Genomic DNA, 15300 nt, shown 5'->3' on the forward strand with positions numbered 1-15300 from the left:
CGTAAATTCAAAACGTTGATTTATATTATGAACCGTTTCGTTAATATCTTGTTAGACATTTCATGATAAAAAATGTTTTCACTTCTTAAATTAATATATTATTCATCTTTTTTGCATTTCACATGAAGGGAGAGCCAGATTTACCGAATGTGAGTAAATTTTCTTTTGAATTAAATATGTTAAATCAAAAATATTACTTTTTGTTCAATGCCTGCACTTCATGTTTCGTTCATTTGCTTAAATGTTAACGTACATACATACATAGCTTTTTTCATATTTTATAATAACAGGTCTACACATATTATACATATATTCAACTTACCTACATGTGGTTTTATTGTGTGTAGTTTTGTCATTTTGTGTTTAAAAATTCATATAAAAATATTGATTATACTTCAACAAGCTTCATGTGTGTCATTATAATGTTTTTTTTTTTTATTAGTTTTTTACACTAAACTGTACAAAATAGTCTTTATATATGTATTATATGGAATTAGTTCTGCACAAAAGTATAACATCCACAGTATTAGGTAATGTTTTATGAGTTTGGTTTCACTTTGTACAAACAAAAAAAAGGCTCATTAACCCTTTGAGTGCTCGTGTCTTTTCTGTTATCGAATATCTCGCCAACATTTCCAACTAGAATTATTTAGAAATCTAATAGAAAGCAGGTATAAAAATCGTAGCTAATCCAAACAAACCCTAGATAACTACCGCCCAGGATTTCGAGTTTTATAAGGGTGTGTTTAGACCCTCTAATATATCTTGCAACAATATAAAATAAACAATAGAAGTCTATTAATGAATGTATTTTTCCAAAACTAGTTCAATCTTCATTGTTGTTAAAATGTAATGCTCACAATCTAAATGCCAAGCCACAATCTAAAATACTCAGCAGTTAGGGATTTCCATCTAGAAATTCTGCTATGGTTATTAATTCCGGTGACTACTAGTCTTTATAAACATTGACACGGATTACACAACCCACGTTTAATGCATTTTTTTTTTCAATGCTACCTGGAAAGGCTTAGCGGGTAGTATTCTTGCTTACTTTGTACATGCTCGAAATATAACGCCTATCGGCGTTTTTCACGCCCATGGACTTGTTGGCAAAACGCCGATCGGCGTTGGTCAGCATTCAAAGGGTTAATTAAGTTGTGTTTTTACATACCTCCTTTACGTTTCACTTACGATTACAATTCAGGAAAAAGTTTGCCTCTTATCCGATCGTTTTCCATATTGCTCATTTTGGTCATCAATATAAGTAAATGGATCCTCCGCCATTACGATAGAGATAAAATATCGTTTAAGAAGCCTTTCAAGTACGTGACGTCTAGTAGTCATTAATTTTATACATAGATGGCGGTAGTAAAATAAAATTATTGGTATTTTTATTCAAAATAATAATTTTATATACAAATTATAGAAGAGGTATGTTTTTAAAAAACTTTTTTTATTAATATGTTTGCAGAATTTAGTCTATATACAGTGCCGGTTTTAGGGGGGGCTGGGTCGGGCGGTGCCCGAGGGCGCCAAATAAGTTAGGGCGCCGCACGATGTGCCAAAGGCGCTCTAAAATTTAAAATTAGAGCGCCAAAAGCCATACAAAATTTTAGATAAGAGCGCTAAAGGCGAAATTATTTTCTAAGAGTGTATAGAAAAAATTGCCCGAGAGCGCCATTGGGTGTAAGGCTGGCACTGTCTATATATTATAGGGTTGTTCATAAAATATGCATTTTCTTTATTTTTAGGGATGCTACATGACTATCCATATAACTCCCGAGCCGGAATACTCATACGTGTCGTTCGAGAGTAACGTGCCTGTTGAAAGCTATGAAGAAGTGATAACGCGTGTCATTGACACGTTCCGTCCAGGGAAATTTGTTTTGACTTTGTTTGCTAACCGGGTTTGTACACATTATATGTATATGTAAAACGTTTTGTGTCAAATGTGCGATTTGTGTGTGAAGTGTGTTATATATATTTTTGCTCGTTTCAGGAGTCTCCAGCTGCAGACGTTCCGCGCAAGTTGAAGAAGTTCTCGTCTTTCGGATGCTATCAACAGAAGGACGCTCAGTACTGCCGCTTTTCCGGTTACGATTTGCACTACGCACTGTACTGCAAATTCCCCAGCTGAGGGTCGTGGGCCAGCGGAGCATCCAACCCTCGATACTCCCCTTACATTCTTGACGTGTTATCTTTTATATCCAAAAGTATTGTTTCATCGTTCGTTCAAACCTCCGTGGAGCGGCGTTCGCTCATTAAGGCGAAATGCTCCATGCTCTGCGACACCGTTTACAATATGGCGGTGACTATTCAAACGTTTAAATGTCAAGATTACGAGGTGACGTCGAAGGTTGGCAATGCACTACACTCTTTAGTGTTATTTAGTTTAAGTTCCGAAGCTGACGAGTCGCAGAACGACTTTCCATTATCGAATGTACAAGTAGATCCGTCGGAGCTTCTCGCCCAACGCACAAATAATTTTAAAGATCTCCACTTTGTCAAAGCTTACTATGACGGTGACGGCAACAAGAACGTCACATCGCTGATGATGGATATGATGGGTATCGCGAACGCGCTTAAAGCGTTCAAAATCATCGTGATCGAAGTGCTCGTCGCGCAACTGATCCTCTTGACCATCTGTTTGTACCTGCAAAGCATCGTCAGCTTCTCGCCACTAGTTTTATTCTCAAGGTGGCGCAATAAAATCTCGTGAGTCGTACTGTAGAGTGCAAGTCGTTAATGTTGGTTATATGAAAATTGCAATTTCGCTTTTCGGTGTAACATCCTCCTCTCACCCCCCTGTCCCACATTTACACCTCGTCGTTCAGCCGGAAAGGGGCAAGTCATTGTCTAACACTTTGATTTTCTAAAAGTTATGCTTTCTGTTTTCACCAACATTAACGGTTGCACCATACGGATCGATTATTTTCTTTTTTGAGAATCAGTTCACTCTCGACGATGACGTCGAAAAGTCGAAAGGTTATAAATCTCTTGTGAAACAAGTCAAGTTTTATATAGTGTAAACGATTTGTTAGCAATATTTGTAATATCTACATAAATGCGTTTAGAAAATGTTTGTCTTTTTTTTGTATGTGTATACAAACTACTTACATTTCTATGGAATGCATTCTTAAAATTTAAGGTCCAACTCGCTTGACGAGCGAGTCAAAGCATTTATATGCGATTTTATTATATTATAATAAATCTTTGACATATTGTGTCATTTATTATATTCGATATACATATTCATAAAATGCCAACAACTTAGGAGTGAGGCGTTTTTCTTTTTTTTTTTTAATTATTATAATTATTCTTTATTAAAATGTAATTCAAAAAAATGTTTTAAAATTTTAACGGTGCCTAACTATTAATAGTACCGAACTAAAGGAAAAAATGTCTTGCTAATTATCGGCATCTACACGGTCAAAAAGAGACCGGTTTGCTGACAGTGATTAAAATGTTCCATTCCAGTTGGTGTGATTTTAGTAAATAAATGTATTTTTCATGTTTTATTTTTCTCCATTCTTAATATTTTGAAGTGATAATTTGTATCAAACACGATATTAATGTGTATACTTTCTCAACTCTGTAAGTGGTAGACTTAAACAAATACATATATAGTCGTACTGTTTAGATGAAGATGAGTATATCATCAGTATGTACATATATTATATGATGGTAGCAAAAATATAGTATCTTTAATGTCTGTTTGCAATAATAATTTTATCTAAAATGATGGATTTTAAAATAGATGTCTAATTAAAATTTCATTTGTTTTATTTTTCTCCTTATATACATACATATACTAAATATAATATTTAAAAAAGTACAAACATCTTGACTATACCATATACAAAAAAAAACTGAATATAAATATAATTGATATAAAAAAAACAAATGACGATTTATTTACGAGAATTCCAAGCATTCACTTTGCGATATATATCGCCACCGTCATAATTACACGTTGAAGACATTTTGACTTTCACAGCATTTACAATTATCGGTTTATCCAGCACTGGTTTAACTTCATAAAAGTCTTCCAGTTTAGGTTCAGCGTCCTTTTTATAAGTGGAAACTGACTTCCGTTGAGATGATTTACTCCTCGGCTTCTGGGCAATGGTCAAGTTGTTGGTGTTGAAAGCGATCAAATCTTTATATATGCTCTGGTCAGCGTGGTAGTTTGTTAACTTTGTGGCCTAAAATTTATAGTTATATCCATTCAAAATGCATTCATTTTAATATAATACTAAAGTAGCAAAATTGATACCTCTTTCATTTTTGTATTACACGGATCGAGACTGCCTGAAGATTGTCTGCAAGTATTTTCAGACGAATTGGTTTGCGATTGAGAAAATTTACTCTCCGAATTGCCACTGTTTTTCAATATCGATTTTGATGCGCACTTCGAAGAATCGGGTACTTCTATGTGCTTTACAACTACTTTTTTTGATCGGTCAATTTTCACCTCCGTGTCTCTAACAAGGGTTTTAGAACACTTTGCATTACCCAATATTCTTTTTCGTTCCATATTTTTACTCGATTTTGAAATATGTATATAGTTAAATTATATAAAATAAATTTTGAAGTTCAAATGATAGAAACGTCATACAGCTTTCAAACAAACGTCAGTTCATAGGCTTGGACTATAAAAACATTTTTAATGGGCATGATCATGTTTCATGTTTACTCCACACACGTTATCCACAAATAAATGAAATTAAAAAAGATTATGTTACAATGAAATTACAACCAATAACGTTTTATAAAATAATATTTAAAAGATTGCAGTCAGAATGACTGATTTCTAATTTAAATGTATTGTTTTGTCCATTTTGTGAATTATCTGCAAAAAATACATCAGCACAAGCTATATTGCGAATTTGCGATGCAAAGTAAATTGTAAACTAATTAGTAGTGAATTTTTTGAGGCATTTAAAAATAACAAAATTTTAAAGTAAGTAATTATTGTTTTTTGGTAACAAACAACTCAATTAATTAGGTTTTTTGAACCATAATATCACTTATTTGAATATAATTCTATCTTTCTAAAATCGCATTGAAGGCACTTACTCTTTCTTTGTCAAATTCTCGAAATTATCCCGGTTTGAGAAAAAATTGATCATGGTAAGTATACCTATAATATATGTAGTATAGCGTAGGCAAAGAGGAGCCGCCGTTTTAATTGCATTCGGAGATTATGCGTTGCCTAAAGTGCATTCTAAAGTGGACAAAGAAGACCCCCGGATTAGGCCGAGTGGCATTCCCGGTAGTTTCTAGAACCCTGAGAGCGTGAGGTTCACTTAAAAGTGTACGTGCCTAAGCGATGAAGAAGTTAATGGACGTGGAAGATACAGTGAGCGACCTGTCTTTATAAGCAGGTACTTAGTACCTCCTTATAAAGGACAGGTCGCTCAGGGCATCTTCGACGTCCGGTTACTTCCCTATTGTTTAGGCATGTACTCGGATATGTATTCTCATATCCACTCATAACACTCAGTCCCACGCTATCGCTGTCACTTCTGAGAAGGGACCGGTTGCCGTTACTAACCAATAAAGGCGGCTCCGTTTAGCATACGCTACAGTATGATAGCTCTCGGTAAATGGAATTTTTTGGGTGCCAGATTTTCCGTGATCGAGATTTTAGTGACGTGTGCGAGATCGCTTTGTGCGGATTAATCACCGAACCGTCTAGGATGATAGTAAATAAGTAAATAAAAACACTGAATGTGTTTAGCCGTTTAATTTTTGGATATAACTAAAAAAAAACAATTCCTGAAGTACAATTTAAAATATGTATATTTATAGAATTTTTCAATCAACAATAAATAACAAAAGAATAATTCACATGTATATTTTGATTAAACTACAAAAATAATGAGATGAAAAAAATCACAGTGCTAATTTGTGCTAGCGTAATGTAAAATAATTACATATTCTTTTTATCAATATCTTTTACACAATTTCAACCTCTTCAGTTTTAAAATTAGCAATAAAATCAAGGCACATTTTACATGTATTATTTGTACAAAAATTATACAAAATATGAAAATCACGTATGTATAGCCAAATACAATATTTTCAAAATTGGCATTAACGAAATCAAATTTTTAGTGCATAACTAAAGTGAATAAATGCATAATTGTGCGTGGACAATCTAAGTGATTATCACCACCGATTATGTAGAACTATTCCCCATTTTGGCTATATTTAATATTTTACAAATTGCATCTACTTAATTTAATTCACAAATATACAAAAAGAAGTTCATTTACAAAACATTTTTTTTAACTAAACTGAATTGTGCATAAAAAATCCAAATTGATACATTATCTATGTAGAGTGATTATTACACAAGTTATTTGTTAGTACTAAAATTAAATACAAATATAATATCAATCCTTTTTTTGTAAAGTTACTTATTAAAAAGTATGATTTTGAAAATGTGAATAAATATTAATGATATGACTGATCTTAATTTATGTTATTGAATATTTAAATGATTTAATTATTCGGAATGTAATCATTTCATATTTATGTACATTGAAATCAACAATATACCTATTTATTGTTCACTTTAAAAATATATAATCAATTTATTACAAATATATAATAATGTAGTTAATATACACATATTGTAACTACATTAAATATAATGTTTTTCCATTTAATAAAACGTTAAATATACAACTGTCATTCTATTAACCTAAGAATACCATGCGATCAGTCAAATTTTTTACTTCTTGCCTTACATTCAGTCTTCAATTTGAGTCAATAAAACTAAATTAGTTTATGATGTTAACAGGACATTTTAAGATAGTCATTGTTGATTCAATGCATAATTATATTACTTTCACAAATTTAGGAACTACAACAAACTAAAACAGTTCAGTATTTTTGGAAAATCATTTCTGTATACATACATACATACTACACTGACTGGCTTCAGTGAAAGGAAATATTCTTAACAAAGAAAATGATAAATAATTAAAATAAAATACATCATTGCAAGAACTTCCTGAAAAGATTCATTTAAATATTAGTGATTAATATTCACTGTATATGGCAAATGTAAGAAATTTCAACTGGAGAATAATACACTTTTGTTATTTTAAGGTTTTCTTAAAATAACTTTGGTTTTCTTTTGATAAGAATTATCATCATTGACCCACAATAAATATGTAATAATAAACTCATAGAAAAAATAATCTAAAATCACTTAAAAATAGCCTCTAGTTCATTAATTTGGAACATCGAAAATTTGGAAATTTAGGGCAAAATCAAATTAACGCAAAATTAATTCAGTCAAAATAAATAAATATTCTCTAACAACCATGTACATACATATGAATTACAATATATATATATATACGGACGATATTAAGTGTGATCTTTAAAAAACAACCTTATTTTATTTAAAATATAATAAGTATGCTCAATTAAATTGCATAGAAATTCAACTAATATCATCTGATATAAACCCAACACACTGCAGTATAACAATATTAGCCTACAATAGTTATTATATTAAGTTTTGCTTATCATATCATATATTATAAATATCACAAGTTCATTTATTTATGTATCAGTGATTGTATTGAATATTGAAAAATACATACGACAAAGCATCCTCCGAGATGATAGATGCAGATCAACAGTAAATTACAAACTAATGTACAAATTTAAGGCAATATTCAACGAACAAGGCAAATCATTTCAATCTCATTTCAAAATTTATATGTATGAGATGACTTTATCCGACTAATATTCAACATTGATAAAGACTTATCGAACAGTGTAAACATTTGAATGGGAACGAATTGTTTAAATACAATCAAATGTGCTTTTCTTATGAAATATACAAACAAAAACGCATCTACTCATTGGAAACCCATATAAAATGATGCCGACTACAATAGAAAAAGCAGTGATTATATTTAACACTACTTACAAAGAGTAGGACGTGCTGTTTGGCATGTTTTTAAATATCCGGCAATTTGGAAAATAATTCTAAATTAATGCACAGCAACAAAGGGGTAAATCTCATTCATTTCGACAAGGTCCGACACAACACGGTATTTTATTTTCTTGCTTTGGAGTATTTTCCAAATTGATACTATCTGTATTGGTCAAAGCTCGCATGTCCTTCTCTGCCATGCGTTCCAAAGCTAACCATCTAAAATAAAAATAATGAAGATTAACAACAGCGGAATCATTGAGAATAACTACCTCTACAAGAACAAAGATTGTAATACCGTTGCACAGCCATCTTGAAAGCTTGCACGACGTTATTAGACGTTTTAGCAGAAGTTTCAATGAATGAAGATATTCTGTACTCCGAACACCAATCGGCCATCTGTTCTGTACTTACCTCACGATTTTTATCAGACTAAAAATATAAAACGCAAATAAAACTATTGCAAACATCTCACTATAGAAAATCCATTACGAACTCCTAACCTTATTTCCCACAACTATGAATGGAAAATTTTCATTATTATTAGCAACATCTGCATACAATTTAAACTCTTCCATCCATACTTTCATATTGTGAAATGAAGCTTTGTCATCCACGGCATACGTCAATAAACATATATCCGTTCCCCGGTAAAAAGGCGTTCTCAAAGATTTAAACCTCTCCTGTCCAGCTGTGTCCCATATCTGAAATTTATACAGTAAATAAAAATTAGTCATTGTTAGAATGTCTAACATATTACATATCAATGGATTTGTCATAATCAATTTATTTAATATGTAAGTGGAAAATTTATTTATTAATCTCAATTCATCTCTGAATATATTGGTTTTTAATTCCAAATTGATTAGCATATAATGCTTTGAACAGAGTGGTCACGGGTTCAAATCCCACTGGTTTTCACTGGCCAGACCTTGGATTTGTGACTCCAGGTCGATCGTTTCCTATCAGAGTTAACCAATTTATCTGATTTTCATTGAAACGGTTCCAACAAATTGGCAACCTTACCCATTTTCTCGCAAATCTCGAATTTCGCTGAACTGTATAAAATGCTGCACATTTACAAATCTGACCATTAATGTATCGGTGAATGTTAATTGATAAGTATATAATGAATTTCGCTGAATTGTTCAAAAATGCTGCAAATTTACAAATTTGACCATGGATGTCTTTATGGATATGGATTGATATGTATTTATGTACTTTGTATAATACTAATAATATTTGTATCAAATGTACAATATTTCTGGCCAGGAAGACGCATTGGGGTTACCTGTTAGGCCTTCCTGGTATAAATTAAAGACAAAATAAAATAAAAAAATATTACATATCAATGGATTTTTCATAATCAATTTATTTAATATGTAAGTAGAAAAATTCTTTATTAATCTCTGTATATATAGATTTTTCATTCCAAATTAATCTTTTTTCATTTCAAATTGACCCTTATTCATTAAAATTGACCCTTTTTCATTTCAAATTGACATTGAAAACGGGTCAAATAAAAAGGTTTAATTTGAAATGAAAATGAGGTCAATTTTAAATGATAAAGGGTCAATTTGGAATGAAAATGGGACAATTTGTTATGAAAAACCTGTAATATGATTTTTACCTGTAATGTGTATTTATCACCATTTAATTCGAAGTCCTTATTGAGAAACTCTACTCCGATTGTATGAAAGCTTTGATCATCGAATCGATTCGAGACGAATCTGTTCATCAGGCAAGATTTACCAACTCCTCCATCGCCTAATATGACGACTTTTAATACTACGCTTTTCCTAGAGTTACGCATGTTTGCTCTTTGATGTGTTTCCGACATTTTGATCCGTAACGAATGATCCTCATGTAGATTGAATAGCTGAAATTATACACATTCATTATTGGGAAAGTTATCGGATGTACATACATATGTAGGTAGAAAAATTAAAATCAGTTGTGTGTGTGTGTCTGACTAATAGTCATATCTCTAACTTATCGATATCATCACTAACGACCGATGGAGCTATGCCTCGAGCGCATTACTCACACTTCTATGATTCTCCCGCATAAATGACTTACACTATGGTTACGAATTTAAGCACTAAGCATATCAAGGCAAATTTTTATATTCAAATTTTCAGATTTTTGGCTGAATTGAGATTGTTTTGAGTTTTCTTACATTAGATCATTTTGCCTGTTAAGTATAGCAATAGTATTCACATCTTAGCCTTCAAAAACATTTTCAACTTCAATAGATTGCAATATCAGTAAATGAGACATGGAACGTAAATAATGAGAAACTCGGTTAGTGTCCTCATAAATATATGGACGTCACATATATGAAAGTGAAATGTACATTGATGGTGTAATATCTTGGGATAGAGTTAAAAAGGCACGTGATTGATATTTTCGACGCACATTAGACGACGAAAATAATTAAATAATGCGGAGAATAATTACCGAAAGACGACAAAACGGACGCAAAAACAGAGGCGACCATACGACAGCCGAGGCCGCGAGACACAAACGTCAACTCGAGCAACACTTGTGCCAATAATACGCGCTCACGACAATTTGACCTCTATCGTGTTCGCATTACAGCTTATTTTCGTAGGCACACTACTGTGCTTTAAGTCTTTCTGAATGATGAGCAGTAGTCGCTATCTAATCGCACGCGTGCTACAAAAACCAGTTTTATTTACCCATACCTAATGGTCATATTTGCTTATCGATGATGTTTCGATTGTTGTTAAATTGTCATTAGTGAATAGACCTCAGTAGAAGGGAAAAAAATATCATGGCTGACAACGTGATATGACTTTCAGTGTCGGTCTCGGTGACGAGCTAGAATGTTAAATTACAGAAAAGGCAAATATCGGAAGGCAAAGATCGAAAATCGAAAGATCTTAAGTCGAAAGATAAAAAAGGGTGCATGGTAAACGGTACATACTCACTTAATCTGCGCGAGCAGGATACAACAGGAACAAGAGGAACAGGCTTTTCCTCCCGTATTAATGTGCGCGTGCAGAATACGGGAGGAAAAGCCTGTTCCTCTTGTTCCTGTTTTACCCTGCTCGCGCAAATTAAGTGAGTATGTACCGTTTCTACCGTTTTTACCGTATATGTATGTATTAAGTGAGTATGTATTATCTGTAATTGAACATTCTGGCTCGTCACGTAGACCTCTTTCAGTGTATGTACATACTGGTAAACGGATTATTTCGCACATTGTAGTAGCGCACATGAAAATGGTTCGGTGATTATTGGTCACAAAGCATTCGCCCAAAAGTCACAAAAATCTCTAAAGCGGAACATCTAGCAGCCGAAAAGTCCATCATACTAACGATAACTATCATACTAACGAGAACTCGAGTGCCAAATATTCCGTATTCCTCCCTTAAGCCCCCTTTACACGGGTAGGATGGATTAGATCGGCAGCCGCGCCTGCACCGGGTACTAGTCGCTGTGTTGTATGGGTGTGTATTTTATGTTTCAAACGGGCTGGATGAATCTACCGGTTAGGATTCATCCGGCCCATCTGAAATGTTGCATACCCATCCATACAACACAGCACCTTGAACCTGGCGACGGTTCGATGCCGGTCTAATCCACCCAGCCCGTGTAAAGACGGGCTAATTGTACTGTATATAAATAAGCAATTTTTTATGTTTCATTTTTTATTTTCTTTAATTCGGCTTTTTTTATTCTCCTGAAAATCGACACCATTAAAACATCGCAAAAAATTGTGCACTTTTTATGTGTACATTTTGATTGCTCACTTACAACGGTTTGTAAATAGGCTAGGTTTTTAATTTATTATCTACATCTACACTAAGATAATGTCCAAGTGTCTAGCAAAGATATTTTAGCTTAAATTATATTCGTAATGTATTTATTATAACTGTCGTGCACTCTTTCTTCAGTTTCATTTTACACTGGATAGAGTTTTGGTTTTTTTGTTTATTTTGTTGTAATATATTTTCTGATGAAATAATTATGCAATTGAATTCAAATTGATCTAACGATGCGCTTACAAACAATTATTGACATTGTGAACATGGACGGATATATAGACGCTACGGCCTGCTTGCTGCAGTTAGTGTTTACGGCGAACGACGAACAGCGAACGGCGAGCGCGTGTAGCCTCTCGTAGCAGAAAAGTGAGTAGCGAATAGCGAATAGCACTAGAAATGCAGTCGCGAGTGTTTTGTCGCCGGGTGTTGACGTGTCGGCGTAGAGTTCGTTGAACTCGTGTCTGTTGACTGAATGTTGTGAAGCTTTATCGCTTTCGCCGTGGAAAAGCTCGACAGCCTAGCGAGCCGGTGAGTGGCGAGTTGTCTTTCAGTCAAGACTGTCTGACGTCAGAAGTCTGAAGTCTGACGGAATTGCAATTGCAATTGCAATCGCAATCGACACATGGAAGGTGGTTGCGGTGGCGGCGCCCCATCAACACTGGCTTCGCCTTTGCCATTGCGCAACCCCACACTCCATGCCATTCCCTGCTAGTGTTCTCCACTATTCGCCGGATAGTGCAGTGTTTCTCTTTGAGCAAGTTGTGTTTAGTGCCGGATGCTGAAGTGCTGACTGCCCACAGGAATATTTGCGAGCACAACGATTCGGAGACACCAACGCCGATCTGTAAGTTCTTTTCCGGCATGTATCGCCGATTACCGTAACAGTACCGTTCACTTTTTGCGCTAACAAAGCCAAAGCTCGTTATAAACATACCGCATTGTTTTTGTTGTCGTTTCAAAATGTCGCTCGATCGTTTACCTTCCGTCTCCGTGTTCCGTGCTATTTAACCGTTGCGGCTTTCAAAAATTTCCTCTGAATAATAGTCGCGTTTCTTTTGTTTATTATTGACGTTGACAGTTCCGATTGGCGAGATCGGATTTTCTTCTAATCGGAACTTAACGTGCTATTTTTCGACCATTGTCGAATATGCGTTTGGGTGCTGTTTATTGTTTATTTGGTTAAAGTGGGCTATTTATTTGTTTACACATGCCTTGATTTGCCCAAGATTTATTTATATTATGTTTAACCAAAAATGTAAACAAAAAATTACGAATGAAATACTTTCACACTAAAAGAAATCATACTTATGTATATGTAGTATCAAATAAGTAGAGGTAGAATAGTCACAGTGTTATCAATTGTTCTATTGTTGTAAATCCTTTGTAAAAAAGGTTCGGCAAACCTTTAACAATGCATTTACAACCTTTGAACAATACACGGCCCCCTCAGGCCCCGGTGACTACAAATAAGAATCCAAACTTCGTCACACGACAAAATCGATTCCGAACTAAGAAGAGTTTAGTAAAAATTGAAACATATATGAATCAATTGTAAAATTTTAATTTGATAAAAGACAAATATAATTTTTTTGCATATATTTTATTTTATCTTTAATTTATACCAGGAAGGCCTAACAGGTAACCCTAATGCGCCTTCCTGGCCAGAAGCATTGTACATTTCAAACAAATATTATTAGTAGAGCCCGGATAACCAAGGTGCCGCTTATTGTTCAAATGTTGTAAATGCATTGTTAAAGGTTTGCCGAACCTTTTTTACAAAGCATTTACAACAATTGAACAATAAGCGGCACCTTGGCTATCCGTACTCTAATTATATTAGTATTATACAAAGTACATAAATACATAGCAATTAATATCCACAAAGATATCTATGGTCAGATTTATAAATGTGCAGCATTTTATACAATTCAGCGAAATTAGAGATTGGTGAAAACTCGAGATTTGCGAGAAAATGGGTAAGGTTGCCAATTTGTTGGAACCGTTTCAATGAAAATCAGATAAATTGGCAAACTCTGATGGGAAACGATCGACCTGGAGTCACAAATTCAAGGTCTGGCCAAATCTAGAAGAAACCAGTGGGATTTGAACCCATGGCCACTCTGTTCAAAGTATGACGACCGATCGTGTCGAGGAGATGCGAGATAGTGGGGTGGCGAGGAAGTGCGGGGTGTGGAGCGTCTGACTTGTGCTCTGGATATTGAGCACCTGACTTGGAACGTGTGACGTCAGCGTCAGATGCGCTGCGCGGGAGTGTACACACATACACAAAAACACACAAACATTCATTCATCATTTCAAGGCGAACAAAAGCCTCAAGTGTGGTTCATATCCTTTCCAAACCACCAGTTGACATATCAACGGGCACAACACCAGTTGCATTATAAAGATAGTGCATTTAGGGCGAAAACACACTGAGTGGTACGGAACGTATGGAATTCACCGTTATCGAATACTGTCAAGCAAGGATAAAATATCAGGAAAACACTCCAGGGGGTGATTTTTGGGACTGTGTACCATGTGGGCTAGGAATGCTGCGTTTTTTCGCATGTTTAAAAGTATCTCAAAAAAACACACGTACCACGTACCATTCAGTGTGATTTCGCCCTTATAACTTATAAGGGCGAAATCACACTGAATGTTATAAGTAGAGGTAGGATAGTCACAGTGCTATCCATTGTTCGGCAAACCTTTAACAATGCATTTACAACCTTTGAACAATACATGGCCCCCTCAGGCTCCGGTGACTAGTTATAAGTCTGTTATTCTCCTTATAACTAGAGGTAGGATAGTCACAGTGCTATCCATTGTTCCATTGTTGTAAATCCTTTGTAAAAAAGGTTCGGCAAACCTTTAACAATGCATTTACAACCTTTGAACAATACGCGGCACCTTCTGGGTCCGGTGACTGCTTGTAAGTTATAAGTACTGTGACTATCCTACCTCTAGTTATAAGTCTGTTACTCTCCTTATATGCAAAGATTAGCATTGAGACTATGCTTTTTGCAAAAAGAAAGGTTCACATTGTCAATCATGCTCTTACTTTGTTAACTAATGGAGAAATCTATTGTTATTTAATGATCACCAAGCCATCGCCGAAGTCTACTTTTATCTCTATTATACGATTACAGTTATTATTGTGTAAATCCAATTGTAATCGGCAGGTTTGGATCATATTATATCTAATAGTAAAATTATTTGAAATTTTTAACAATTACATCAGTGACCAATTATGTACGTTATCTGGATACTAAACATCAAATGATTGTGTATTATTTTTGCTAGACATTTCGGCTTTGAAATTTTGACTGATACATTCAGTATCGATCCCCTATTCGCTTTTATTTTTTTCATATTATAGTTCATCAACCCTTTTTAGAATCTCTAGCAAGTCATATACCTCTATCAAACGGAATTATTTTCATTATAAAATCTAAAAGAAAAACATATCAAACGAAATTTATGTAAAATTCATCTTCAAATTAAAAGTATAAAAAGTAGTGAATATACTTTGAAAAAAATTTT

The 15300-nt window shown here is 34.1% G+C and overlaps 5 protein-coding genes across 7 annotated transcripts in view; 2 read left to right on the forward strand and 3 right to left on the reverse strand.

The window, feature by feature from the left end:
• SamDC (S-adenosylmethionine decarboxylase) overlaps nucleotides 1-3074 on the forward strand; it is a 31419-nt gene extending 28345 nt beyond the window's left edge. Inside the window, exons 7-9 of one of the 2 annotated variants that reach the window (XM_077427181.1) lie at nucleotides 129-149; nucleotides 1752-1907; nucleotides 2000-2137. In XM_077427181.1, coding sequence (XP_077283307.1) covers nucleotides 129-149; nucleotides 1752-1907; nucleotides 2000-2137 — 315 coding nt within the window. Of the gene's footprint in view, nucleotides 1-128; nucleotides 150-1751; nucleotides 1908-1999 lie in introns of both variants that reach the window. The other variant, XM_077427183.1, reaches the window with a different exon arrangement.
• LOC143909790 (uncharacterized) overlaps nucleotides 1-15300 on the forward strand; it is a 743449-nt gene that overhangs the window by 261554 nt on the left and 466595 nt on the right. The window lies entirely within an intron of this gene.
• Nucleotides 3756-4672, reverse strand: LOC143909275 (uncharacterized). Its single transcript, XM_077427184.1, has 2 exons — nucleotides 4277-4672; nucleotides 3756-4205 (listed from the first exon to the last, which is right to left on the reverse strand). The coding sequence occupies exons 1-2, from the start codon at nucleotides 4535-4537 to the stop codon at nucleotides 3912-3914; spliced, it is 555 nt and encodes a 184-aa protein (XP_077283310.1). The 5' UTR covers nucleotides 4538-4672; the 3' UTR covers nucleotides 3756-3911.
• Nucleotides 5789-10482, reverse strand: Rab9 (RAS oncogene family member Rab9). The gene is made up of 5 exons (XM_077426933.1): nucleotides 10424-10482; nucleotides 9594-9842; nucleotides 8467-8667; nucleotides 8262-8395; nucleotides 5789-8182 (listed from the first exon to the last, which is right to left on the reverse strand). Exons 2-5 carry the CDS (start codon nucleotides 9801-9803, stop codon nucleotides 8050-8052), a joined length of 678 nt encoding a protein of 225 aa, XP_077283059.1. The 5' UTR covers nucleotides 9804-9842; nucleotides 10424-10482; the 3' UTR covers nucleotides 5789-8049.
• LOC143909809 (uncharacterized) overlaps nucleotides 12156-15300 on the reverse strand; it is a 47650-nt gene continuing 44505 nt past the window's right edge. Inside the window, exon 2 of the mRNA XM_077428018.1 lies at nucleotides 12156-13061. Coding sequence (XP_077284144.1) covers nucleotides 12309-12689 — 381 coding nt within the window. The 5' untranslated portion in view covers nucleotides 12690-13061 and the 3' untranslated portion in view covers nucleotides 12156-12308. The remainder of the gene's footprint in view (nucleotides 13062-15300) is intronic.

Source organism: Arctopsyche grandis, chromosome 3 (genome assembly GCF_051622035.1).
Source record: "Arctopsyche grandis isolate Sample6627 chromosome 3, ASM5162203v2, whole genome shotgun sequence".
Taxonomy (NCBI): Eukaryota; Metazoa; Arthropoda; class Insecta; order Trichoptera; family Hydropsychidae; genus Arctopsyche; species Arctopsyche grandis.

What these genes read in the sequence shown, in the direction of transcription:
- LOC143909275 (XM_077427184.1), bottom strand. Translation starts at nt 4,537, where the DNA reads ATGGAACGAAAAAGAATATTGGGTAATGCAAAGTGTTCTAAAACCCTT. An exon ending in GTAATACAAAAATGAAAGAG is followed by an intron (nt 4,206 to 4,276) that starts GTATCAATTTTG and finishes TATAAATTTTAG; the next exon opens with GCCACAAAGTTAACAAACTA.
- Rab9 (XM_077426933.1), bottom strand. Translation starts at nt 9,803, where the DNA reads ATGTCGGAAACACATCAAAGAGCAAACATGCGTAACTCTAGGAAAAGC. An exon ending in GTGATAAATACACATTACAG is followed by an intron (nt 8,668 to 9,593) that starts GTAAAAATCATA and finishes TATAAATTTCAG; the next exon opens with ATATGGGACACAGCTGGACA. An exon ending in TCATAGTTGTGGGAAATAAG is followed by an intron (nt 8,396 to 8,466) that starts GTTAGGAGTTCG and finishes TTATATTTTTAG; the next exon opens with TCTGATAAAAATCGTGAGGT.